The 27,392-nt window shown below is 40.4% G+C and overlaps 1 protein-coding gene across 1 annotated transcript in view; it reads right to left on the bottom strand.

Moving 5' to 3' along the window:
• Cep128 (centrosomal protein 128) overlaps nt 1-27,392 on the bottom strand; it is a 363,113-nt gene that overhangs the window by 196,684 nt on the left and 139,037 nt on the right. The window contains exons 16-18 of the mRNA XM_004649677.2: nt 23,269-23,919; nt 18,081-18,245; nt 1,001-1,177 (exon numbers count right to left, since the gene is read on the bottom strand). Of these exons, the coding sequence (XP_004649734.2) occupies nt 1,001-1,177; nt 18,081-18,245; nt 23,269-23,919 (993 nt within the window). The remainder of the gene's footprint in view (nt 1-1,000; nt 1,178-18,080; nt 18,246-23,268; nt 23,920-27,392) is intronic.

The following is a 27,392-nucleotide window of genomic DNA, read 5'->3' as shown; positions in this document are numbered from 1 at the left end:
AATTAATCAATTGAAAGGTTTCTATTAAAGTTTAATCCTAAGAAGTATATAATATCAAGAGTAGAATAATTTTTTTTTTTCCTTTTAAACAACACTTAAAAGAGAGAAAAAGAAACACAGCAAAGAGGAGAACTCACAAAGAATGGCCATTACAGTAGAGGACAAACAGAAACAGAAAAAATGATAAAATATAAAACAGAAACACAAAACTGGCTAAGCCCAATGCCATGACTCCAGTGAGGTCCCATCACAGAAAGTACTGCCGCGCTATGGGGTCGCAAGCCGAAGCCACGCCTCCTCATGCTTGGGGTGGAACACAGCAGTGCCAGAGCTTACACTCCACAAAGGGGCCTACCTTCAGGAAACTCAAAACACGGACCATCACTTCTGATTGTATTCATCTCACCACAACTATTTATTGAGCAGTAATAATCCACTTTAAACACAGAAAATGAAATGAATAGACTTTGTTGAGCATAAAGGGTACTTGTTCAGGTTGCAGAATGAGACCCCAAAAGTATAAAGTCCTAGTTTAGCATGGATAACAAGGAACAAGTCACCAAACCTTCAACGTCTAGCTTTCTCTTATCTGCAAGGGACTGCAGACACCACCCTTACCATTTAGCCTGTAATACAAATCTGAACGGGTGGCAGCAGGTAAGATACTAACAACAACAAAAATAGCCTATAACAATGAAAAATTCACAATCAAGGCATCTTGACTCCAGGACATATTCCTCAGTCAGACCTGCTCTCGCTGTTGTGAAGGATGTTCCTGCCCTGAGTGAGACATCACATAGAAGAATGTCACACCAACTCTCACCATGATTGTGCGATGTGGTGAGCACATCGTTCTTCAAAAAGTGCAAGAAACACATGGTTTTATAAACATTTATGAGGTAAAAATATGACTACCATGTAATCACACATGACAATACCATCATAATGATAGATAGGGAGCTGGCTGAAACTGCAAGGCACAGTGGGAACTCATAGTTACTTTCAGTTTCTCCAGTGAGTCCCTGGAGAAAGTCCTACAAGCTGCATCAATTTCCTTTCCTATCACACCAAGAATGGATTCCTGCTCCGTCTCCAGGCACAGAAGCTGGTCCTTGAGCTGCAGCCTGGCCTCCTCCATCCTCCGTAAGTGCTCTTCTTCATTGCTTATATGCTTTTCCTATAGTGGTGATGAGAAAGAGACAGTGGTTATTAAGTGGAGCCAGAACCAGTTATCTCTACAGCATATCTAAGAACTGCAAGACAAAAAGAGATCTGACTCCGTCAGTCCTTTTAATTTACTATAATAAAATAATCCACTACTTATCAACCGAGATCAACTTAAGAGAGACAGCAGAAGTTGGGCACTTCAGGAACCAGGAACCAAACCTTGGCTAACAATACTACAAAAAGTCTATAAATAAAAGAAATGAAGCCAAAAAAAAAAAAAATCCTTGGCTATTTAATAATATATTGCTATTAGTAAATCAGAAAGTAAATCTAACGTCCTAGTTATCTTGTGTGTGACCAATATGATAGTAAAACACTGCACACAGGGTTGAAAAGATGGCTCAGTGGTTAAGAGCACTTCCTTTACAGCAAGCATGAAAGCCTGAGGAGACCTGAGAAACCACTCAAGTTCAATTCCCAGGACCCACATAAACAGTTGGGTGTGGTAACACATGTCTACAACCCCAGTCCTGTGAGCAAGCAAAGACCAGAAAATCAACAGACACCCAGACACCAGAAAAAAAAAAAAAAAAAAATGGCATGCTCTGGGATCAATAAGTGAATTCCACTGCAAATGGTGTGTTAGAGCAGGATACACAAAATCCTCCTCTGCTCAGTGCAGGCGGGCACACAGGGCCTCAGCTCACATGCACAGGCATACACCACACACACAAGAGTAAGATAAAGGGGGAAAAACACTGGAAAAAACTAAACTGGAAAAATCTGATGTTTGCTTGCTTATTGGAGAAAAATGTATAGTGCCGTTATTGCATCAACAAAATTTGTAAGAACTTCTAGCTTTTCAAATGCAGTCATACTACAAAGATGCTTATGGGTCATGAAATTTTAATAAAAACAAGATGGAAACCCATTCTAAGTAAGCAAATACATTTGATGAAAAAGAAGTCCTTTAAGAGAGTAGCAATACTGGGAAAGGGAGTCTTCTAGGCAAAACAATTCTCCATCACTATGATTATACGATTTTATTAAAATTCAACATTTTTAATCCAAAAATACAGAATCCAAAATACACCAAAATCCACATCTTTAAAGATTTTTTTTTATTTGAGAAAAAGATAGAGACAGAGAGTGAGTATGGGTGCACCAGGGCCTCCTACCACTACAATCGAACTCCAAACATATGCACCATGGGGTGCATCTGGCTTTACATGCATACTAGGGAATGGATCTCTGGTCATCAGGCTTTCAAGGCTTTATACACAGCATCTTTAACACTGAGCCATCTCTCCAGAACCAAATCCACAGCTTTTTTTTTCTATTTTTTTGTTTGTATTTATTTGAGAGTGACAGGCATACAGAGAAAGAGGGAGACAGAGAGAGGGGGGGGGGAGAATGGGTGCGCCAGGGCCTCCAGCCATTGCAAACAAACTCCAGATGCATGCACCCCTTGTGCATCTGGCTAATGTGGGTCCTGGGGAATTGAGCCTCGAACTGGGGTCCTTAGGCTTCACAGGCAAGCGCTTAACCACTAAGCTATCTCTCCAGCCCTAATCATAACCCACAGCTTTTAAGCACTGATATGCTATTCAAAAAGTTTCAGGCTACAATTCATTTTGGATTTTCAGCTAGGGATACTCAATTAGTAAAGTTAACATAAATATCTGAAAATCCTGGAAAACTGTCTAAAATATGACAGGCTTCTAGCCTCCAATATTTTGGACAAGGAATTATCAACTTGTGCCAGAGAAATTCATAGCAATTTTGCACTGAGCTTAGTGTAAGGTAACAAAAGTAGCAGAATGTGTAAGCAGAGAATCAAAGTCAAGATGGTGATAGTCACAAGTTCAGTCATCACCAGCTAGCCTGATCTTTTTAACTACTCCACTAAACACAAGTCAACCAGGCAGAGTATGTGGGCAAGAAACCCAGCTCAAATTTCAAAGAAAAAGACAAGGATATGCAATCACGAATCATGGAAGGAAGAACACATTACTAGTAAATGGAATACAGATATTTCTTTTTTGTTCAGTTTACATTAATAACTAAGTGGGTCAGGTGTGGTGATGCACGCCTTTAATGCCAGCCCTCGGGAGGCAAGGGTTGGAGGATCACCGTGAGTTGGAGGCCACCCTGAGATACATAATGAATTCTAGGCCAGCCTGGGCTACAGAGAGACCCTACATCAAAGAACAAACAAACAAACAGTAAGTGGAGCCTCCCCTGCCAAACACTGCAGACAGTTTTACAAGTTACCTTCTGCCTTTCTATACAGCTCACCTTCCTCCTTTTCACTATGGTAGGCACTCACTGTCTTAAATCTATGTCCCCATGACCACATGAACCTACCTATGCACCTTGTGCTGGACTCTTCAAACTATAGTTGGCAGCCAAGCCAACATTTGCCTTAATCCGTTATCTGCATCTGGCTCTCATCTTTATAAGCTTGGTAAAAAGAACTTCTCTTTTACAGACTTTGAGTGGGCTCATCTTTCAGTGGTAGAGTAACCAAGCCCACAGGACTATTGTACAAAAAGAATGTCATTCCATTCATTGATACTGAGTACCATAACTATTGTAAGGAACAAAGGTTCAGGCCAGCATAATCCCTACACTGTCTCCCTGTAGACTGAAGCAGACAGAAAGGAAAATTATGATCAGATTACAGTTTAATGAACAGGAAATCAGATAAAGATACTCCATTTTATGAAATAACTTAAATTGGACTGGCTCCTAGTGGTTTAGCATGGCCATCTCCACATCCAGGAGTTCACAAACTCCATCAGCATGCATCATCCCTATGGCAGTGTTGAAATGAAGGGGTCTGGGTGGAACTCCTTCCTTTGTTCACATTCAGTGTCTGCCCAAACTCTCCCACGTGAGGAACACATTTCTGTAGGACTAATGTTATCTTCACAATTCCCTGAACAATGGTTCATAATTTCCAACTTACTACAAAACAATCTTCATAGCCAAGTGTTAAGGTGAGAATATTTGTCTCCCAATAACTCCTATGTATCTATTATAGTAAATATTCAAATCTCATTTCCTGGTCTCTCAAGGCATATTATTTATGTCATATTCTTTTAATTTACCAAATTTTAAGATAATTATTTGTGCATTTTTCTCCCTCAATAAGCTGCTATGTTCCACTAAACTTAAACTCTCTCACTTTTCTGAATAATTCTGATGTTTTCAGAGAAACGTATTCTCCACTGTAAGAGTGATCACATGAATTGTCAGACAAACCTGGGCCTGCACAGGTTTCTCCTACACAAACAGGAGGCCTTCATATGGGTACAATGGTCTCACTGGTGCAATGCTGAGAAAGAAATGCTCTGTCAGAGGTTACAGATGCATTAAAAGGCAGTCCATACTCTAAATCTAAGTGATTCTAGTGGAATTTATTTTTCTGTTCTCACAGCTATCTCTTTTAATCTAGTATCACCTTTCTGTGGTCTTTCTATTTGTATCTTTCTAATAAGAAGAAAAACTTATCCCCATCTTTTGATATACTTGAAAATATTAATATTGTGGGCTCGATAAGTCTATTCTCTTTGTTGCTGATAAAAATTTCATTACCCACTACATAATATCATCCTTTGTGAGATAGCATACAAGGTCCTAACCACAGGCTTACACAAACTAGCTCATTAGGTTCCCTCAAATGTTCCTTCACAGACATTTCTGATAGGTGATAGGCAACCCAGACATAAACATCTCAAATTTCAAGAACCAAAGTATCAGACAGAGCTTCAAAACCTCCCTATTGGTATCGGTTCTACTTTTAAAGACTAAACTTAATGCATGAATCCTACATCCCACCACCAAAACATAGCTTTCTCAGTAAAACCTTGATATCTTCAAACTATGTTTTCTTTGACTAGGTTTCAGGCATTACATAGTACTGCTCTCCATCCTTTTATTTATGTTTGCACGTGTAGCATATGTCATGTGGTGTGTGATGTGCTATGAGTACAGATGCACATGCCCTAGAAGTGCGCAGGCAGAGGTCGGGAGAAAATGGGTTCTCCTGTTCCATAGGACTCCAGATAAAGATTCCCTCCCTCGAGCCAGAACCGCAGCTTTCCCAGGTCTCCACTGCCCTTGGGACTAGGGTTACAGGCCTGCATGGCCGTGCCCAGCTGCTTGTACAGGCACTAGAGAGTCAGCTCTGGATGAGTCAGGCCCCCATGCTTGCACAGCAGGAGCTCTTACCCACCAAGCCATTTTCCCAGCCCTCTCCGTCCTTTTTGTGTGACCTGGCACCCTCAATCCAAGCCCTTACATTCTATATTAGAGCATTACTACGAATTGTCTGTGCTTTAAAAAAAAAAAAAAAACACAATAGTTCATGTGGTTTTTGTTTTTATTTCTACCGCAAGAATTCATGTAGCAGGATCCTACCTCAAACTAAAATTGAAAAGATAGAATAGTTTGCAATGTAGTTCAGTGATACATGACCCTCATCTCATTCAATCTCTAATACCATAAAACTAATTTTTTGCCAGGCGTGGTATCACAGCACTCAGGAGGCAGAGGTAGGAGGACTACCGTGAGTTTGAGGACACCCTCAGACTACATTGTGAATTCCAGGTCAGCATGGGCTAGAGTGAAACCCTACTTCGGAAAAAAAAAAAGAAAAAGAAGAAGAAGAAAACAGAAGTATAGGGGGAATGCCTAAAAAGAAGGGCCTTGGAGAGGGTGTGATAATGCTTAACCTTAAAAAATTTTAGCTCCGACCTGTAACTTACAGTACCAGAAATCAGTGCTACCCATAATCAGTGCTACCCACATTGAACTATTGACCAAAGAAACCTACAAGGTCCCCAAAATAAGACAGGCTTCTGTCAAAACACCTGATTACCCACCTGAGGTCAAAGCTAAGACCCTATTGCTGCAGACACCATGTGCTATTGACACAGAGCACGGAGAGACCTGGCTGGAATCCAGAAGAGAGCCAGTCCCCAGAGAGCCGATCTAGTGCCACATGAGCTACTGGGGAAAATGGCCAACAATGATATAAGCAAACAGGGGTCTAAGCTACTCAGGAGCACCCAGCCTGACAGGAAGTACACACCCTGCAGTGGTGGCACACAGCTATGCTGCGTAACTGATGGCTTTCTGATTAGCTAAGAGACCCGCTCAGTGTAACGGAACCAGGTCAGAATCCTATGGAGACAAAGACTAGGCTCTTCAGTGTCAAGCTCCCACTAGTCTTTGGCTGAAAGAGAGGTTACATCCATCAAATTCTCCCTAAAGTAATAACATTTATCCCATTTAACCTATGCTGACTTCACTCTCCATTGGAGAATCTATTTTTCTTTTTCAGAAGGTAGCAAGACTGAAGGAGATAAACCACCCCTCACATCTCAGTCAAGGCCCAGGCAAAACCACAGAGGAGGTGCAGAAACAAGCAAGAATGCTGCTCCCAAGGTGAGCCTGAAGATCAGTGCCGGGGTGAAGGAGACAGACCCTGAGGATACTCAACATCCACCAAAGCAGAGATCCAGAGGCGCCTTAGAGCTCATCACTGAAGTAGACTTAAAACATACCCACCACAGCTCAGAGAATTTTGCAGAAGATAGGGCAGAAAGATTGTAAGGGCCACAAGTTGGGATGTCATGCCCAGAGGCATTGCCTCCACCCAATACCTGACTGCTGTCCCCACAACATGTATAACCCACAATCACATGGAGAATACCAGCAACCCCACGGAGGAGGGCCCTTTGTGGAATGGGGGTAGGGAGGAGGGAAAAGATGCTACCAACATATGATACACACATACATTATGCTCTTCATAAAAAGAAAGAAAAACAACCATGCACAAGATCCCAAAATATGGACTGTCCACCCACATAGGAAATATACTCATGTACCCATAAGATATTCACTTGACTGATTTTAGTTTAAAAGTGTGGACTTAGCCAGGCGTGGTGGCACACACCTTGAATCCCAGCACTTGGGAGGCAGAGGTAGGAGGATTGCCGTAAATTCGAGGCCACCCTGAGACTCCATAGTGAATTCCAGGTCAGCCTGGGCTAAAGTGAGACCCTACCTCAAAAAAACAAAACTAAATAAAAATAAAAATAAAAAAATAAAAGTGTGGTCTTCATGCAATGGAAAGTAAAAATACCATTTTGAGAAAAGGAGAAGTTTTATGTAGCTTACATAAAGTTTATACTACTGATATTTATGTTTAAAGAAAACAGTAAAATCTCTTATAGCTTCATAAGCACAAAGACCCACACATGCACACTCACAACAGGTTGGATCAATTAACCTGTAATTCCAAGGTCAAGAAATACTACTGTAATGATACACATGTTTTAATACACTCTACATCTCAGAACATTCACTTCCCCAGAAGTTCAAAAACTTTACACAACTTAAATAGAAATATAACAACTTCAATAAAACCAGAACACAATCAAAATGCTATGTCCTACCAGACACAGTTATGTACTCCTGTAATCCCAGTTACATGGGTGGTTGAGGAAGGGAATTCAAAAGTTCAAGGCTTACCTGGGCTCCACTGAGAGGTTCAGAGGCAGCCTAGGCAAATTAGTGAGACTCCATTGCAACTTTTTTCTTTTATAATTATTATTATTATTATTTAAATTTTTTGTTGTTTATTCTTTTTTCTCAGTTTTTATTAACATTTTCCATGATTATAAAAAACATTTAATAATAATTATTATTATTATTTTATTAACAACATATGTCGTATGGGTACATCATCTGTTGCTACCCTCTTTTACCTCACCCCTGACCCCATTCCATTGGGGACCCTCCTCAGTAGAGTTGTAGGTATTCCCTATGGGGTTGTGGTTTATGAGTTGTGGGAGCAGCAGTCAGTTAATTTGATAGGGGAGGGAATGCCTCTGGGCATTATGTCTCAACCTGTGGCTCTTACAATCTTTCCGCCCCCTCTTCTGCAAAATTCCCTGAGCTGTGGTGGGTGAGTTTTAAGTCGGCTTCAGTCAGTGATGAGCTCGTAGGAGCCTCAGGATCTCTGCTGTGGTGGGTGTTGAGTGTCCTCGGGGAGGAGGCTGGCAAGCAGCAGGGGTAGAGCGCCCTCAGTGGCTTTAGTGAGAACACACACTGACGTCTCCAGGGCATAGTTGGTCATGTGCAAAATTTTTAACTAAGAAAAATAGTTAAAGGGCTGGGAATGTAGTGCTGTGGTAGAGAACATGCCTAGCATGGGTAAGGCCCTGAGTTCAATCCCCAGCACCACAAAATGACAACAGCTTAGTAAATTTATGAGATTCCTATGTCTTAAGAGTTCCACAAATGACACTTCATTTCCAGTACGTGAAATTACATTTTTTCATACATTTTAACAGAAACACTATGTGAAATAAACTATGCTCAAATTTCTAAATGAGTCATTTCATTTTCAAAAATAATGCTTTTAACTGAAAATTAACTTTGCAATCAAGTAGGGCAATATTTATTTCCTCAACACTATCTCTAACACATCATCTAGGTGGAGAGGAGAAAGAATAAGACACAGAAAAGATAGAAATCACATAATACAAATAGCTAAAAATAAAATGGAATGAAATTGAAAGCCATTGGAAGCAGAGCTTGTTGAAATTGCAGACCTAACACACAACACCCAAGGAGTTTTGAGGAAGACTATTTCCATTATTCGGCTGTATTCAAGCTTTAAATTCAGGACACAAGCATTGCAAGGCAAATTATGAAACATTCTTGAACAAAAATTGGACCTGTCTGGAAGCCATTCTCCTGACTCTGAAGAGATCCTTATTACTCATGCCAATGGCTACAAGAAAGCTAAGGCACATGAAATGTCAATGCTGCAGAGGAGACGTCTACTACAGTTTTCACTGGGAATTTGTGAAGCGTTTATTATGGAAAAATACCACACTGCAGCTCCAATTTTCTTGCACAACAGCTAAAACATAGCTAATAATTTTAAGAAAGGTCATCTACTACTGGTCATGTCGTAAGTATTTTTGAAACTGGGTTTCTCATAGCATAGGCTGGTTTCAAACTGGCTGTATAGCCAACGATGAACTTTTGATCTTCTTTTCACCCGACAATAAATAATTTTTTTTCAAAATTTTTCTTCAAAAAGCACGTTTATATAAATTAATTTTTTTAATTCAAAATATAGCTATGCACTTTGGTATAAGAAAACTTGATGTTTTTATTGGTATAAAAATAGTGAAAACAAAATGAAAGAAACTCTAATCTCAAGTGTTCAGATGAATGTGTAAAAGCTGCCTAGATTGTATGTATGTATGTACTTGAGCTTCTGTGTGACTAACAGCACTCAGGAAAAAAAGGCAAGAAAATCTCATTCACTGGGTCATGATTTGCAGAGACATTTATCATACCAATAACTGGGGGCTAACTCCACAATGCACAACCCATTTTCATTAACAAGGAGGGCCTAATGGGAGGGGGTAGATCACAGATGAACCTAAATAATGGTACCAAACTGCCTGTATTTACTGAAAAGAAAACTAATAAATTAAATTTTAAAAAAAAATTTCACTCACTGGAAGAATTCCTGATTCATGATAAAATTCCAAAGACTTGCACCTTCCTCATAGACATGGACATGACAGTAACAGACAACCTGATGCTTTGACAGGAATGTTAGACCATGACCCTAGTTCTATGAAACTTTTCATGAGTTCATGCTACAACTACTACTCACCACTGTGTATTACAAAGTCAGTCTCCTCACCAGACTGACTTCCTCTCCAGCAAAAATTTTACCACTCTTTGTGTATCCTAGAAAGTAATCGAGTGTCTCATGTAGCAATCAATCAATAAATTTATAGTTCCTTCACTTTCTTTTTACTATAACCAATGGTACTAGATCCCAACTATATAGTAATGAATAGAAAACAAACTCTGAACTCATAACTGATGTTTCAGTAAGTTTGGGGGAGCATTCTTCTGCACAAATTTATTGTTAAACTCTTTGAGGACAAACATTTCAACAATAGCTAACAACTATAACCATCAAGGCCAGGCGATGTCAAAAACATGAGTGCTGGGGTCTGGAGAGATTGCTTAGTGGTTAAGGAATATGTCTGCCAAGCCTAAGGACCCATGTTCAATTCTCCAGGTCCCACATAAGCCAGCTGTGCATGGTGGTGCATGCATCTGGAGTTCATCTGCAGTGGTAGAGGCCCTGGCACACCCATTCTCAATCTCTCAATCTCAATCTCTCCCTCTCTCTCTCTCTTTCCTTCTGTCTCAAATAAATAAAATAGGTATATAAAATGTTTTAAAAAAAAAATCATGAGTTCCTAGCAGGTGCAGGTCATAATCAGGGACAACGCAGAAGCACTTCTCAAGTTAGACTTAATAACATCCACCGGTGAGTGACGCTGCACCCCTGTGTGAGAGAATGAACTGGTTCTTTATAAATACTTAACTCAGGAAAGAACATGGTAATTCGACTACAAGAGTGGTGTTTTAAGGCAAAAATGCTGCTATTTGGTAGGTTAGGTATAGACAGTTCCTTCTCTGCTATTAACTAGGCACCTCACATTGTTTCCTTCACAGGCTGGGAGAAAGTTCTGATTAATGATGTAGTAGAGTAAGACCAAGGTACCTGACAATGGGGTAAGGCTGAGATGCTGAGTGAAACAGTAGTGCTGGCAGAAGAGAGGAAAGGTACCCGCGTGTAAACACCTAGGTGTAAAAGGCTTTCCCCTCCCTCCATAACCACGGCTTCAGCAGGCTTAAAAACTAGCACTAGCAAGAAGGCTGCAATATAAAGTCCCAATGCCCAACCCCAAGGACACACCTCCTCCTGCCAGGCTCCACCTCCCAAATAAGAGTAAGACTAGGCTGGAGAGATGGCTTAGCAGTTAAGTGCTTGCCTGTGAAGCCTAAGGACCCCGGTTCAAGGCTCAATTCCCCAGGACCCACGTTAGCCAGATGCACAAGGAGGCGCATGCATCTGGAATTCGTCTTAGTGGCTGGAAGCCCTGGCGCACCCATTCTCTCTCTCTTTCTCTCTCTCTCTCTCTCTGCCTCTTTCTCTGTCTGTCGCTCTCAAATAAATAAATAAAAATAAACCAAAAAAAATTTTTTTAATTTAAAAAAAAGAGTAAGACTGATGTGTAATCACAAACATATGAGGCTCTGGGGGACAATTTCTGTGTACTTCCATTTCTTGCCCCTTCCTCTGACAGAATTGCTGGTACAAATGCCTCTGTACCTTTTAATGGCATATTCACTCCACTTTTGCACCCTGAACTTTTTTGTCTTAACATCTGACATATGGTTTGATACAAGAGAAACATACGGTTGTTTCAGTAGATTCTTTGTAAAAGTCAAGGACTCTGAACTTAATAACAAATAACTGAAACAAAAGCCCTTTCTAAATAATTGAAAATGTCATTTTTGGGCTGGAGAGATGGCTTAGCGGTTAACCGCTTGCCTGTGAAGCCTAAGGACCCTAGTTCGAGGCTCGACTCCCCAGGACCCACGTTAGCCAGATGCACAAGGGGGCACACGCGTCTGGAGTTCGTTTGCAGTGGCTGGAAGCCCTGGAGTGCCCATTCTCTCACTCTTTCTCTCTCTCTCTCCTCCTCCTCCTCTCTGTCACTCTCAAATAAATAAATAAAAATAAACAAAAAAAAAAAAGAAAATGTCATTTTTACCTTGAATTTTACATTGTTAATTTTATTGTTCTTTTTTAATTTTTTTATACTTTTATTTATTTAGTTGAGTCAGAAAGAGTCAGACAGACAGAGCAAGAGAGACTATGTGTGAACCAAGCCCTCTTGCCACTGCAAACAAACTCCAGATACATGCAACACTTTGTGCATCTGGCTTTGTATGGGTACTAGGAAATCAAAACCAGGCCATCAGGCTTTGCAAGTAAGTGCCTTTAACCACTTAGCCATCTCTCCAACCCAACTATTGTTTTCTTAATTTTATTATTTTAGAGAGAGACAGAGAAACAGAGAACTGGCATGCCAGGGCCTCAGCCACTGCAATCAAACTCCAGATGCTTGTGCCACCTAGGGGGACATGTGTGACCTTGCACTTGCCTCACTTTTGTGCATCTGGCTTACGTGGGTTCTGGAGAGTCAAACACGGGTCTTTAGGCTTCGCGGGCAAGCGCCTTAACCTCTAAGCCATCTCTCCAGCCCCCTACTGTTATTTTTAAAAGACAGGAATCCACCGGGCGTGGTAGCGCACGCCTTTAATCCCAGCACTTGGGAGGCAGAGGTAGGAGGATTGCCATGAGTTCAAGGCCACCCTGAGACTACAGAGTTAATTCCAGGTCAGCCTGGACCAGAGTGAGACCCTACTTCGACAAAAAAAAAAAAAAAGACAGGAATCTAACAATAATTATATAACATCCAATGGGTTTAGAAAGCCTTACTTAAGTTTGCTTTCAAATGAATATTTGATGAATACAGATTCATTCCAGTCATAGGAATTAAAATAGACAAAGCTTAAAAATATTAATAATATCAAAGAAAGCAAACTGTCTGAAAGGAGCCTAAAGAGTAAGCACTGGAAAAGCTGCTGGTAGTCAACAGCATGTGTGTGTCCTCTCATTCTCATTCTTCTTGAGAACCCTGAAATCAGAGAACTCTGCCTGTGACATCAGATAGCAATGAGCCAAAAATAGGAAAATGCAATTTTTCAAACTTTATAGAACACACATCTGACAATCATCTATTTTCCCACAATCAAAAAGAGCAATCCCAAATAGATGGTCAAATTAAAACCAAACCACAATCTTCTTAATTGACAGATAACACTGAATGTTGTTACTGTGTACAACACAATATTTTGCAAGTGTCTATACACTGGGGACTGATTGAATCTGGCTAAGTAAGAAATAAATTACTTCACGTCGTTATCATTTCTATACTGACAACCCTTAGCGTCTACTCTCTTTACACCTCCAAAACACAAAAATTTTAAAAACTTGTTCACTTTTCCTTTCACAGATATGTTTTCTGTGTAAATTTCAGGTTTTAATTATATTTTTTCAAACAAAATGAGTAATGGCACTCATTTCAAAATGTCAGAAGAAAAGATAGAAGAATTGAATGTAATAACTATGAATTTACATTTGATGCTAAGAATTCAATAAAAAGACACAAATGATAAGTCATATTGTGATACTAAAAAAAAGAGAGAGAAGAAAATACAAAGAATCTGTGCTCATATCCAGTTCCTACCATGCTTTTACAAAATGCTGGGATAGTAATGATATTTTCTCAATTTTAGAGTCCACTATTGAAAATCATTATAATTGTACTTGTAAATGTGGAATATAATCACCATGTTACAAGGTCCATATTTGTATAAGATAATTATTTTCAATTTTTTATCCAATATAGCCTTAGCTTTAAAAAAGATGTTAGTAGGTATCATTTTACAAATGATTTTAATAAAGCATTTCACAGTTAAGAACAAAATTACATTTCTAGGAATCTTGATATTAACACTTAAGTTCTTATATAGCATCAGTGCCTTAGATGTCCCAGAATTTGGCCTTAAAGTATCCTGCTTCATGGAAGTTAATGTCCTCTTCTTAAAAACAAGAGACAGTTAAGGGTAGCTACTGAAATAAGCCAGCATTACTTAGCTGAGCATCTGGTTAAACCAACTCCAGTACAATGGAAAGAATACACCTGGGACTGCAGAAATGGCTTAGTGGTTAAAGGCACTTGCTTGCAAAGCCTACCAGCCCAAGTTTGATTCCCTAGTACCCAGGTAAAGCCAAGTGCACAAAGTGGTACATGCATGTGGAGTTCATTTACAGTGGCAAGAGGCCCGGGCACATTCATCTACTCATTTTCATTCTCTCTCTCTCTCTCTCTCTTTCTCTCTCTCTCTCTCTCTCTTTCTGAAATAAATTTTGTTTTAAAGAATGGGTCAGGTAACCCTGAGCTCTACTTTTATTCCTACCAAAGAAGAGAGACAGACCTTGGGCAAATCAATGAAGTTTCCATGCCAGAGGCTCATCTAAAAAATATAATGTTGAGAGTTAATCATGTTTATGGTCCTTTTATATCTTACAATTTCTTTGATGCCAAATGTTTTGGGCAATGTCACCTTAGACTCAATAGTCCACTGCTACTGACTTAATGCCTGTTAGAGGTAGCACATAGACTTTTATGAGGTATAAAACCTGATAAATGGCTGAACAATCTTTCAACAATATTGAGAATAGCTACCAAAAGGTACCCTATAACAGCAATTACTTTGAGACAGTTACACGTATGAGAGTGATTATGGATGGGTGAAAGGGGAAGTAAATGAGTGGGACAGGAACCTCTGGCTTTTTCAGCTTTATATACCTAGGCACAAAAACTACAAGCTAATTATTCTAGCAAAAATATCTAAGAATAATGGCAATAATCTCTCTATAATTTCTCTTCTTAATTTTTTCCCCTTTTCCTTATATACATTTTTATTTTCTTAAACATTTTTATTGACAATTGCTATAATTATAAACAATATCCCACAAATTCAGGTAAATTTTTTTCCTATAGAATTTCAGGAAAAGGAATAAATTTTAATGATACTACACATAGAAGAAAACTATTTCTGTAACATTTCAAGAGAGCTATGTCCCTGAAAAGATGTTCATAATTAAGTCTTAAATGCACATGTAAAAGTCCTATGGGTCACATAATGCTTGCTCTCTTTGTCATGTAAAATTGAAAAGTAACATCTGACAAAGTAAAATCAGATGTCAGAAAAAAACCTCATTTAATACATCTCACCATTGAATATATAAAAAAAATACACCAAAGAAACTTATTCAGAGCACATGAACTAACAGCCATCTTCCCTGCTGATAAATGCCATCACTCCTGCCAAAGCTTTACCTCAATTCTGACGTTTTAACATTCCTTCCCTTATCTTATGACAAGAAAATACACAGTCAAAAAAATGGCTAAGTAGTTGTGGAAACAGCTTAGTGGGTAGGAGCACTTTCTGCCTAAGCATGAGGACCTGAGTTCAATCCCAGAGCCCATAAAAAGCTAGCCCTGGTCACACATTCCTATAAGGCCAGCACTGAGGAGGACAAAGACAGGACTACTATGGCTCCCTGGTTAGCCAGTCTGACGAAAAAAAGCACTCTTCCAGGTTCAGTGAAAGACTGTCTCAGAAAAACAAGGCAGCAGAGTGACAGAGGACACGGCATTCCATGGCTTCTACACCTGCGTGCACAGGACACACACACATGCACAAATACCACTGACTACCCACACATTCAAAAACATATCTTTTAAAAAATGTTACCTAAGATAGTCATCCTTATAGCATCACAGGTTTAGGTTAAGGATGACACTTAGTTTCCCTTTTGGGGACTGGAGAGATGGCTTAGTGGTTAAGGCACATGTCTGCAAAGCCTAAGGACCTAGGTTCGATTCTCCAGGTCCCACATAAGCCAGATGCAAAAGATGGTGCATGCATCTTGAGTTTGTTTGCAATGGCTGGAGGCCCTGTTGCACCTATTCTCACACTTTCTCCATCTCTCTCCCTCTCTCTGTCTGAAAGAAAGAAAGAAAGAAAGAAAGAAAGAAAGAAAGAAAGAAAGAAAGAAAGAAAGAAAGAAAGAAAGAGGACACAGGATGCACTGTCATCTCCTTCACAACATGAAACCACATTTATCATTATGTTGGTTAAACTATAAACATAAGGCTTATCAGCAACTGGACTTCCCTTCACTGACATCTTCATCTATGTTTGGTCTTATTTTGTTGTTGGGGTGTTTCCCTAGTCTGGCCACCTTACAAATGTGTGAACACAAGAACATGCATGTACACAGGAATCTTTTTTTTTTAACCACCTACCATGTTTCAGACTCTGTACCTGACCTAAATAGGGAAAGATGACCACGATGTGATACCTCTACTCAAATGGCAAAAGGAACTCTCAGTCTGCCCATCTGTTAGATTCATTTATCATCATGCTTTCAGTATAGCTTGTAGACAGGCTGCTAGCTCCTTCACAGAGGCCTCTTTGGTGAACCAACTGATTCAAATTATGAACACTGTCTGGTTCTTAATTTTTCACCAGAAAAGTTTTGCTGCTTTTTAGATGACTACAGACATCATCATCACCATCATCATCACATTATTGTGATACAGGAAGTCCTATCAATATTTTCTGAGGAGTTGACTGCTTGGTTGAACTACACATACATATATACATAAACACACAAATATATATATATATATATAGACATGTATATGGAAACATAGCAGAAACAATAGCAGCTACCATTAATTCATACATCAGATATCAGATATTGCACTAAGCTCTTTATATACATTCTCATATGTGTTCCTATAGAAATAAAGGTATTATTATACTATTGGGATGATAACATGGAGGCTTTGAGTTTGAAACAACTACATAAAGATGAACCTCCCCCCTCCCAGTTAAAAAACAGATTCAAGAGCTGGAGAGATGGCTTAGTGGAAAAGGCACTTGCCAATAAGGCCTAAGGATCCATGTTTGACTCTCCAGATCCTATGTAAGCTAGACCCACAAAGGTGAGGCAAGCACAAGGTCACACATGCCCACTAGGTGGTACAAGCATCTGGAGTTCAAATACAGTGGCTGAGGCCCTGGTGCATCAATGCTCTCTCTGTCTCTCTTTCACTATCTGTCTCTCTCTAAAATAGGATAAAAAGAGAGAGAGAGAGCTGGAGACTTGGTTCAGTGGTTAAGATGCTTGCCTGCAAAGCCTGAGAGCCCAGGTTCAATTCCCCAGTACCCACATAAGCCAGATGCACAAGGTAGCATTATGTGTTGAGTTCATTTGCAATGGCTGGATGTACTGGTGTGCCAATTCTCTTTCATAAATAAATAAAGTAAAAAAATCTAAAGTTTTAAAAAGAGATACAAATTCATTTTGTCCATAAAAGATAACACAACTCAATAAACTTTGATATACATCCAGGTATGATAGTGCATGCCTTTAATCCCAGCACTTGGGAGGCAGAGGTAGGAAGATCGCCGTGAGTTTGAGGTCACCCTGAGACTACATAGTGAATTCCAGGTCAGCCTGAGCTAGAGTGAAACCCTACCTCGGAAAAAAAAAAAGAAAAGAAAAAAAAAAAACTTTGATCTACAGATATCTTATTATTCCTTATTTTTATTCCTTAGTATTAAGGAATGTGTCAAGTCAATTATTTAAAGATATATGACAACAATGTATACCAAAAATAAACATTCAAGAAAATGCAGCCTTCACACTCAGCCCACTAGCTCTATGAGCTCTACACTCAACAAAACAAATGATGGAAAATGTCCGTGTATAATTAATATGTCCAGACCTGCTTCCTTGTCATTATTGCCTAAGTAATGCCATGTAACTACATAGTAGTTACACTGAATCATTTAAGAAATGTAAAGATGGCTTAAAACGTACGACTTAGTATCTGTAGATTTTAGTATCTTTGGGAGATCCTGGAACCAATCTTCAACAATACAGAGAAATGTGCATTTATAGTGTATATTTAGAGTTCTCAAGATCACCTATTCTCTGTACTGGCCACACTGTCTGGACTTTATTAAACATTGAACATCCTGAGTCCAAAAATCAAAAATTTAAAAGGGCCCAAAATTCACCTCTGAGCACCAACAACATGTCACAAGTGAAAAAATTATACACCTGACCATGTATCTACTGGTTTACAGTCAACATATAAGCATATTAAAGATATATAAAATCCGAGCTTGGAAAATGGTCCCACGGGTAAAGTGCTTGCCACACAAGCCTGAGGACTGTAGTTCGGATCCCCTGTGGCCACGTGAAGACTGGCACGGGAGCAAGCACCTGTGATCTCAGCACTGGGAGCCGGAGACAGGAGCTGCTTCTAGATCCGAAGTCTTTCTGTGCTCACCTTTTCTTCTAGTTGGTCCTTCAGACACTGGTATTTCAGCTTCAGTTTTTTGTTCTCATTTTCATTCTGGGTTAATTCCTCTGTCAGTCTCTCACACTGCGATTTCAGCTTCTCCAACTGACAGCGATGGACTTTTGCCATGTTCTTATCTTCCAAGCTTTCTGCCTGAGATAAAGAGAAAAAGAGAAAGCCTGCTGGCTGTCACCAAATGACACCAAACAAATCCCACACTTAATCAGTGGGGTAGGGCTTCAAGATTTTACCTCTCCTGTTCATATGCAGAAATTAAAATCAAGGGAATGTTCTCTGCATTTACTTAGTCACTCACCAGATCATGTCAGACATTTCTTAAGTGACAAGCACTATACTAGGTGCTAAAGATGGCAGGACAAGAAAACGAGAAAGAGGCAACAGTCAATTTGACAACAAAGAGGGAGAAGTGTTCGATGGAGGTGGAGGCTAGGGATTTATACCGTGAAAAGAAGCCTTAGCCGCGGAAAGCAGAAGGAGTTATGACAGAAGTATCCTGAGTGGAAACTACCACACAAGATGATGCTTCAGACCCATCCACCTTCTCACCTAGTAAAAGAGCTTAACATTCCTGTTATTCCTAGTTCCAGGATTTTAGGACAGAACTGTGTACTTTTTGACCGATCTATTATTGATAATACTCTTGTGGTGTTAAAAAGATTATTTAAGCAGCAAGAAACTAAAAGCAATAGGAAAGAGTATATTCAGCACCAATGGTATCATAAATGCCTTCTGATCCATATTTGTTTGTATAGAACCAAAATCAGCTTGGAAGAATACATATTAGGAATAATATGTTTTGCACATGGGATTCAAGGACTTACCATATGGGTGAACTCAAAGAAGTTAAAAACAGTAACAAGTGCTATTGACCCAGGAAATCCTAATACCTACATTCTCAAAAGATACACCACCAAATGCTTTTAAAAACTACCTGCCAATTCTTGGAACATCACCCCTTTCCAAAAGCCAGTCTTGTCTCCCTAGCCAAGTACAGCAGGAACCTACCTGTATTTCCACAGTTCCCTTTGCCACCTCTGTTGCACTACTGAAAGAAAGGGACCACTCTCCTCAAGTTGATAGTGGGCACCCTGAAGAGATAGGGAATTGAATGTCTCACTGCAGTGTCCCTGGTAACCAGAGTGGAGTCACAACATATAATTAGCCCTTAATCAAAAAAATAATGGGGCTGGAGAGATGGCTTAGCCGTTAAGCACTTGCCTGTGAAGCCTAAGGACCCTGGTTCGAGGCTCAATTTCCCAGGACCCACGTAAGCCAGATGCACAAGATGGCGCATGCGTCTGGAGTTCGTTTGCAGTGGCTGGAGGCCCTGGCGTACCCATTCTCTCTCTCTATCTGCCTCTTTCTCTCTCTGTCTGTCACTCTCAAGTAAATAAATAAAAATAAATAAATAAAGGAAGGAAAGGTGGAGCAAAATATGTGTGTGTATGTGTGAATATATATTTTTTTCAATTTTCAACAGTAATTAGGCACACCTACCAGTTACTAATACTCTATAAGCAATTATATACTATCTGTTGAAAATATGACTTACTACATTCATTGGTACGCATTTCTTTTTGTCCCTTTGCAGTGCTAGGATGTACGGATGGTAGCCACAACTTGTGCCACCTAGGCAAGCACTCCGCAGTGAGCTGTACCTCCCAGCCCCGCTTCTGTTATTTCCTAAGTTCACTGTGTGTGATTAATTAGGCATGTAGGAACACAACCCCTGGAAACAGCTTCCTGCGAAAAGAAGCTTTGTGAGAGCTAGATAAAATCTATATTTTATTTACTTCACAAAATTCAACTAAGACCTAATGCCACTTTGAATTAACAAAGGAATTGATTTTTTTATGAGCAATCCTGTATTCAGAGCCCCAAAATAAATTTACAAAATAAAGTCTCTCATCAGGAAAATTGCCCAATTACAATTTTAAGTTTCAGTGGACGACTTTACTTAAGTCCCATAAAAAGGACAGGTGAGTGAGACAGCTGACCCAGAAGGTCAGTGACGGTGGACAGAGTTCCCAGGGACCTCAAGGACAACCTAGCCTGAGCCCATCCGTGCCTCATGTGAAATCAGTTAGTGACGGTGGGTACAACTTACAGAGACCTCAAGAACAAATTGGTCCCCACCAACCTATGTCTCATGTGAAATCAGTCAACACAGGAATATTCACACCATTGAACTTGACAAATTCTACAAGTTAAAAGTGTACCTTCTCCCCAAGGAGCCAGTGTTTTATATTTTTCAGTACATCAATTAATAATTTACCTAGGAACTTATCTACTATTATGGTTTTCATTATATATGCATTTCATTTCAGGATTTAAAACTATTCTACCCATAATAGCCCAGTCATATGAAAACACTATTCCCATTTTGCTTATAAAGTATTCAAAAAGACTTAACCTGCGTTGTAGTTTTCTTCTCATTGTTGGCACAAAGCACCCAACCAAGGGCAGCTTGTGGAAGGAAAAGGTTTATTTTGGCTTACAACTTCAAGGGAAAATTCCATGATGGCTGGGGACAACGATGGCATGAGCAGAGGTCAGACATCACCTTTCAGCCAACGTTAGGTGAACAGCAACATGAGGGGAGTGTGCCAATCACTGGCAAGGGGAAGCTAGCTATACCACCAGTAAGACCACTCCCAACAACACACCTCCTCCAGCAAAGCTGCAATTCAAAACGCATGAACTTATGGGGGACACCACATTTAACCTACATTATACAGCCCCATAATTGGCAAAAACATAAAGCTCCAATCTTGCATATTCCTGCTCTGATAAAAGGCCCTTTTGATGATTTTTTTGGAATTATAATTAAAAAGTAGCACAATATTCAGAAAATATTAATAGGACCTTCAGTGGGTCAAAAATATTTTAAATTTAAATCTAAGCAAAAGATAGCTGATTCTAGACTAAGAGAAAATTATTAGACTCTCAAAAAGTAGAACTAAGTGAAGCTGAAAGTGTAACATTCCAGCACTACCTGCAAAGCTTCAAATATGCCAAAAGGAGAGGACCTCTGCTGTCAACTCTCTTTGCTGGAGGAAAATAGGTTGAAGTGTAGGTGATATAGAAAACAGAACATGAGATGAGGATTACTCCTAGCTGAAAAGTAACTAGGTTTAACAAAGAACTGCTGGGCCCTAACAGCCTTCTAGCTCTTGTCAGGAGCTATGCCATATAAAGAAAAAGCACAGATCTACTGCTACTCCACATTACAGTGGAGCACCGTACCCTATCCAGATCTACTGCTACTCCACATTACATTAGAGCACCGTACCCTGTCCAGATCTACGGTTACACCACATCACACTGGAGCACCGTACCCTGTGCAGATCTACGGTTACACCACATCACACTGGAGCACCGTACCCTGTGCAGATCTACGGTTACACCACATCACACTAGAGCACCGTACCCTGTCCAGATCTACGGTTACACCACATCACACTGGAGCACCGTACCCTGTCCAGATCTACGGTTACACCACATCACACTAGAGCACCGTACCCTGTGCAGATCTACGGTTACACCACATCACACTGGAGCACCGTACCCTGTCCATATCTACGGTTACACCACATCACACTGGAGCCCCGTACCCTGTCCAGATCTACGGTTACAGCACATCACACTGGAGCACCATACCCTGTCCAGATCTACGGTTACACCACATCACACTAGAGCCCCATACCCTGTCCACATCTACAGTTATACCACTGGCTCCAATCATGTGGCAATGACTGTCCAGTTAAGACCAGGGGTAAGTAACTAGTTAATTTCTTAGCCTCAATTTTCTTTTCAGTAAGAAAATAATATTACATGGAGATAATATATTAATACTTCATGCATATAAAATTACTAGAGCAATAACCAACACTAAGTGTTGAAAAATGTTTGCTAGTATTATATGTCATAGCTAATCAATCAACATAAAATATAAATTTTATTATACTATTTGTACAATCAGATCTTCCTCATATTCCTAATTCTACTTTGTTTGTGTCTCTATTTCACTATATTCAAGAAATATGAAAGTGTACAGACTTCATTTTACCATCTCCTATGACATGTCATAGTTTCACAGGCAGAGGGCAACGGTGTTCATACAGGCAGCATATACAACGATATAGCTAAAACTGTGCTAACCAGGGATTACTAAGGATGGCTGGACTACTCTACCAACCTCTGTTCTGACATGCCATCCCAGCTAATGGTCCCAAAGCCACTACCTCCAAAATCTAGACAGGATTAGAAACGAATCCACAAAATGTCACCGACTCAATGTAACTTCTTACATCATAAGTATTTTTAAAGAAGAAGTTGCATTTCAAGGACTTAAAAATATTATCAACCTTTAACATTTATCTACTCATTCACCTAGTTAACAGATAGTTACCAGGTATTAGAAAATATTTGAGACACTGGGTATACAGCTGTAAACAAACTAGACTCAAATCCACATCCTCATGGAGTTTCATTCTGATGAAGAGAAAGTAAAACATAATAAAGACCACAGAATCTAAATCACATGTGCTACCCACAAAAAGTAAAGCAGAAAGACAGACTGATCAATCATGACTGTCAATCATGCTGTCAAATGGCTGTCTGCGTGGTGATTACCCCAATGCCGTTACACCTCAGAAACATTTCCCAAATGCAAGGTCTCAATGAGGAGTTTGCCCTGGCAGCTTTGATTTGGAACAGAAACAGTAAATCTCACAAGCCTGGGTTTACACAGCCTATAAACTGTAACTTTAGTTACCATACTAATAAGGACAGTGGCTATAGCTGCTATGGCCTTGACAAGTCTTTGCCTTTTGTATTTTAGGAGGTCATAAATGCTGAACGAGGGCGCACTTCAGGTCCACAACTTACTGCCACCTCTACCTTTCCTGAACTCCCCAAATGGCTAAAGGTTCTTGTTAAAGTGCTTTGATGCTCTGAAACAGGTGCTCCCAGGTGGCTGCTGTAATTCATTCCGACCTGGCCGAGCGGGCATGAATAAACCTCTTTATTGTTGGTTTTATCTTCCCTTCAGTGCTTGGGAATACAGAATGATCTCTCAAAGTTTACGCTTTATTAACTTCATGAGCCACCAGAAATATTCCCTCACAGCATCACGGTAATTCAGCACTGCTACCTTCAGTGTCCGGATGTGATTCTCCGCTTCGCTCTTCTCTTTCTTGAAGTGCTTCATCAGCTCCTGGATGTTTTGCTCGTGCTTCGTTTTCACACTCTGCAAGGATGAGGTGAGGTCCTCCAGCTCCCTCTTGTGAACATCTCGTTCTAACTTCAGCTGCGTGATGATGGTCGCAGTTTCTTCGTCTTTGGATTTCGCCCGGGCCGTGAGGTCAGCGAGGTCCTTAAGCACAGCCTTCTTGGCTCGCTCCTCCTCAGCCAGCTTAGTAGCAAGATCTGCTCGGACGGCACTCAGGTCCTTGATGGACTCCTGCATCTGGAGAAGCTTACACTTGTCCTGAGCCTGGCTCTTCCTCAGTTCCTCAATCTCTTCTTCCAGGTGGGCTTTCTCAGCTTTGATCTCACCTTGTATCTTACTCTGTCTTTTCAGTTCACTTTCCAGTCTATGGATGGTGTCCAGGGAATTCCTGGCTTCCAGGTCGAGGTCAGCCCGATGAGACTCAACTTCACTCAGTTTCTCCTCCTTGCGGTGCAGCTCCTCTTCCTGCATGGCGTGCTTGCTCAGGACCTCGCTCAGCTCCTTTCTGAGGTTCTCGATCTGCTGAAAGGCTGTATAAAGCTGACTTTTCAATTCTTCCTTTTCTTTCAGAATCTAGTGGGTTAAGAACACAAAACAAAACAAAAACAAAAAGTGACTGCACAGTTCACCATGGATTCCACCAGGTAACAAAATACTGTTTAATCTAGGAGGAGAAGAAAATTCACCAAATCATAATTTGTGTTTGTGTTTTCAGTGCTTTTATTAAATGAAAATTATTTTTAGGCTGGAAAAGAAGGAAGTATATAGTCACCTTTAAAATAGTACTCACTAAAACCTGGTTTTCAAACTTTATTATCAAAATATATCAATCTCTGATGACAAATAATTAAATTACTTAAGTTGATTTAAAGATAAAAATGAATGGCAGAAGAAAAACCTCACTTGTGATTTACTAGAAACTGCAATAATGAGGCATTACCTAAAATAATGCTGATAGATACTCAGCATTTTTTAAAAGGAGACAAGCCAGGAAGCATGCAGATACGATATAAGGAAGGTAATGATGCCTGACATGTGGCACTGGGGTAGTACTCCAATGATGTCAATATTGACAGAAAACACACCAATAAACTGCAAGTCTTAAAAACTCAAAAAGGGGGGCTGGAGTAGTTAAGGCACTTGCCTGCAAAGCCAGAGGATCCAGCTTCCATTACCCAGGACCTACTTAAGCCAGATGCACATGGGGGTGCATGTGTCTGGAGTTTGTTTGCAGCAGCTGGCAGCCCTGGAGCACCCATTCTCTCTCTCTCTTTCCTCTATCCCTGCCTATTTCTCTCCCTCAGATAAATAAAGAAAAGTAAAAATTTTTTTAAAATAATTCAAAAAGGTAGAACCAACATAATTTAAGGTTAGGATAGTTTGGGAAGGTACTCAGAGAAAAGTTAATGGACTATACGTTCCCACCAACTTCTCTAGATGGGAAAGGCTATAATGAGCAACAGAGTCCAAGAATTAACCATCCTGGTCTCTACACACCATTAAGTCATTATACATGAGACACCAGCAGCCAATGGAGTTAAGGGTGCTTTAGCCACAGCACTGCCACCAAGGACAGCTCCCACACTTGCCTCCTGATGCGTGCCATGGCTCTTTTTTGAAGTTTTATTTTTAACTGACAAATATTGTGCATAGTTATAAGATGAAATGGGATACTGTAGTATATATTTCTACTTTATCTTGAATAAAGAGAAAATTAACATTTGTTTCTGAATCTTAAGTATTTTCATTCTGTATTTCAAATACTGATGAAATGTGAAGTGATCCCTCCAAGGAAAAGTAGCTTCCTTAGAGACTCTTCACAATTGTAACAGAAGGTAGGGAAGCGTCACAGCACCCACACGAAAAACCAGAGAAGGAGGTTGACTGAGAGGTTGAGCTATGAACAGAGAAAAATGTGATTTAAAATATATATAGCCACTGCAAATGAACTCCATCCAGGTGCATGCACCACCTTGTGTATCTGGCTTTCATGGGTACTGGAGATTCGAACCTGGGCCTTAACTGGTAAGCCATCTCTCCAGCCCAGAAAACTGGTTTCTCAAGTTCAGCCATGCATAGCTCTAAGCACTTTAAAAAGTTAATCATTTATCTCCAGAGAAATAGCCTCACTTCATTCATGCTGCGATGCAGCCTGACGGCCCCATGTGCCAACGCCGGGCTCTGGCTCTTCTTGCCTCCGCGGCCGTGAGCTGCACAAGCCGCTGGAGTTCAGCAGTTCTCAGGCAACAGAAAGTGAACCCAGACGTCTTAAAGTTGGCATCTAGGAATGAACTAGTGGCTATAATAATAATGTCTGAAAGTGTAGAATTAGCCTTAGAACTAAGCAATGTAAGGTTGAAAAACAGAGGAGCCAAGCTAGAAAATCCTAGATTGTTTTCAATGAAAAATAAAGAGAAATTCTGGCAGTCTCAGAAGAGAATAGGAAGCTGGAGAGATAACTTACTGGTTAAGGCACTTGTCTGCAAAGCCTAAGGACCCAGGTTCGATTCCCCAGTGCCACATAAACCAGACACATAAAGTGGTTCATGTGTCCAGAGTTCATTAGCAGTGGCAACAGGCCCTGGCCTAACCATTCTATCTGCCTGTCTCTCTCCCTCTCTCTCTTTCTCTCTGTCTTTTTCTCTCTCTCTCTCTCTCTCTCTCTCATAAATAAATAAATGAAATATTTTTAAAAGAAATATATGAGGGGCCTAGAGAGATGGCTTAGCAGTTACAGCGTTGCCTGTGAAGCCTAAAGACCCCAGTTTGATTCCCCACGACCCATGTAAGCCAGATGCACAAGTGAGCACAAGCATCTGGAGTTCATTTGCAGTAGCTAGAAGCCTTGAAATACCTATTCTCTCCCTCCCTCCCTCCCTCCCTCTCTCTCTCTCTCTCTCTCTCCCTCTCTCCCTCTCTCTCTCTCTCTCTCATAAGTAAATAAAATATATTTTAAGAAAATATCATTCTGAAAAGATCTAAGATAGAAGTAAGCAATAGGGTACTAGAAATAGGAATAAAGCACGTCCTTACGACACAGTCACAGTGAATCTGGCTGTACTGTGACCATTCTCTAGGGAGTCATGGAAGTCAGAAATTAAAAGCCATGTAGTGGGACAGCTATTGACCTGTGGCAAGACATTCCTAAAGATGAAGACATGCACGTAGCATCTTGTAACACCTGGAAATTTTCCTACCAACCACTACCATACTCTGATCCACAACATTAATGGCCCAATTTCCTGTGGCTTAACCAACTTCTCCCTAGAGTGTGGCAAGACTTAGCAGCCTTCCTTTTAAAATATAGAAAACTCTATTACTGCCAAATCTTCACTTAGCCAATCCTCCAACTTAAGCTTTTTTACTTATAGCTTTCTATTTCTAAAGTTCAAATTTTGAAATTCAAATGTGGCTTGAATGTCTTCTGCTGCGTTAAAGTAAGAGAAGGCCTCCATGGAAAGGACTGGGACCACAAGGAAATATGTGACCCCTCCAGGCACGGTGTTCCGGAGAGAGCAGGTCAGCTCTCTAGCTCCACCTGTCCACAGTTCTCTCCTTAGTAACTTCCACTAGATATCAGTAGACACTGGGGCTCAGGGGGCACCTCCAAAAGGGTCTAAGGTTCTTGTGACTCAGAAAAAGGATCTGGACAGACATGTGGAGAACAACAGTATCAGTGCCAGTTTATTCGGAAAAGACATTTCTATGTGAAGGAGTGAGGTGGAGCAGAGAGGAAGCTCGAGAAACTCAGAGAAGGAGGGTTAGGGTCATGTCAGGCTTCATGAAATTCGTGAGGCATTTGCAGAGTGCCCTTCTCAAGCATGTTTCATCTGTTACATTTGCATCTCGTGTCATTTTAGCTTCTTAAATCTCCTGGCCAGGGTCGAGCCACATGTCACTTCCACACACTCTGGAGTGTCTGTGCCAGCTCCAGTGGCTCCAGCCACTTGTAATGAGCTTCTAGACTCCATCGTTGCCTACAGGCCTTTCTCCTATGCTGACCTCTCCGCCTCATATAAGGCATTCTTGGGGAGCTCCCTCTGTGG

This window comes from Jaculus jaculus, chromosome 7 (genome assembly GCF_020740685.1).
Source record: "Jaculus jaculus isolate mJacJac1 chromosome 7, mJacJac1.mat.Y.cur, whole genome shotgun sequence".
Lineage (NCBI taxonomy): Eukaryota > Metazoa > Chordata > Mammalia > Rodentia > Dipodidae > Jaculus > Jaculus jaculus.
The sequence above is the reverse complement of the archived record's forward strand: the minus strand, read 5'-3'. Positions and strand labels throughout refer to the sequence as shown.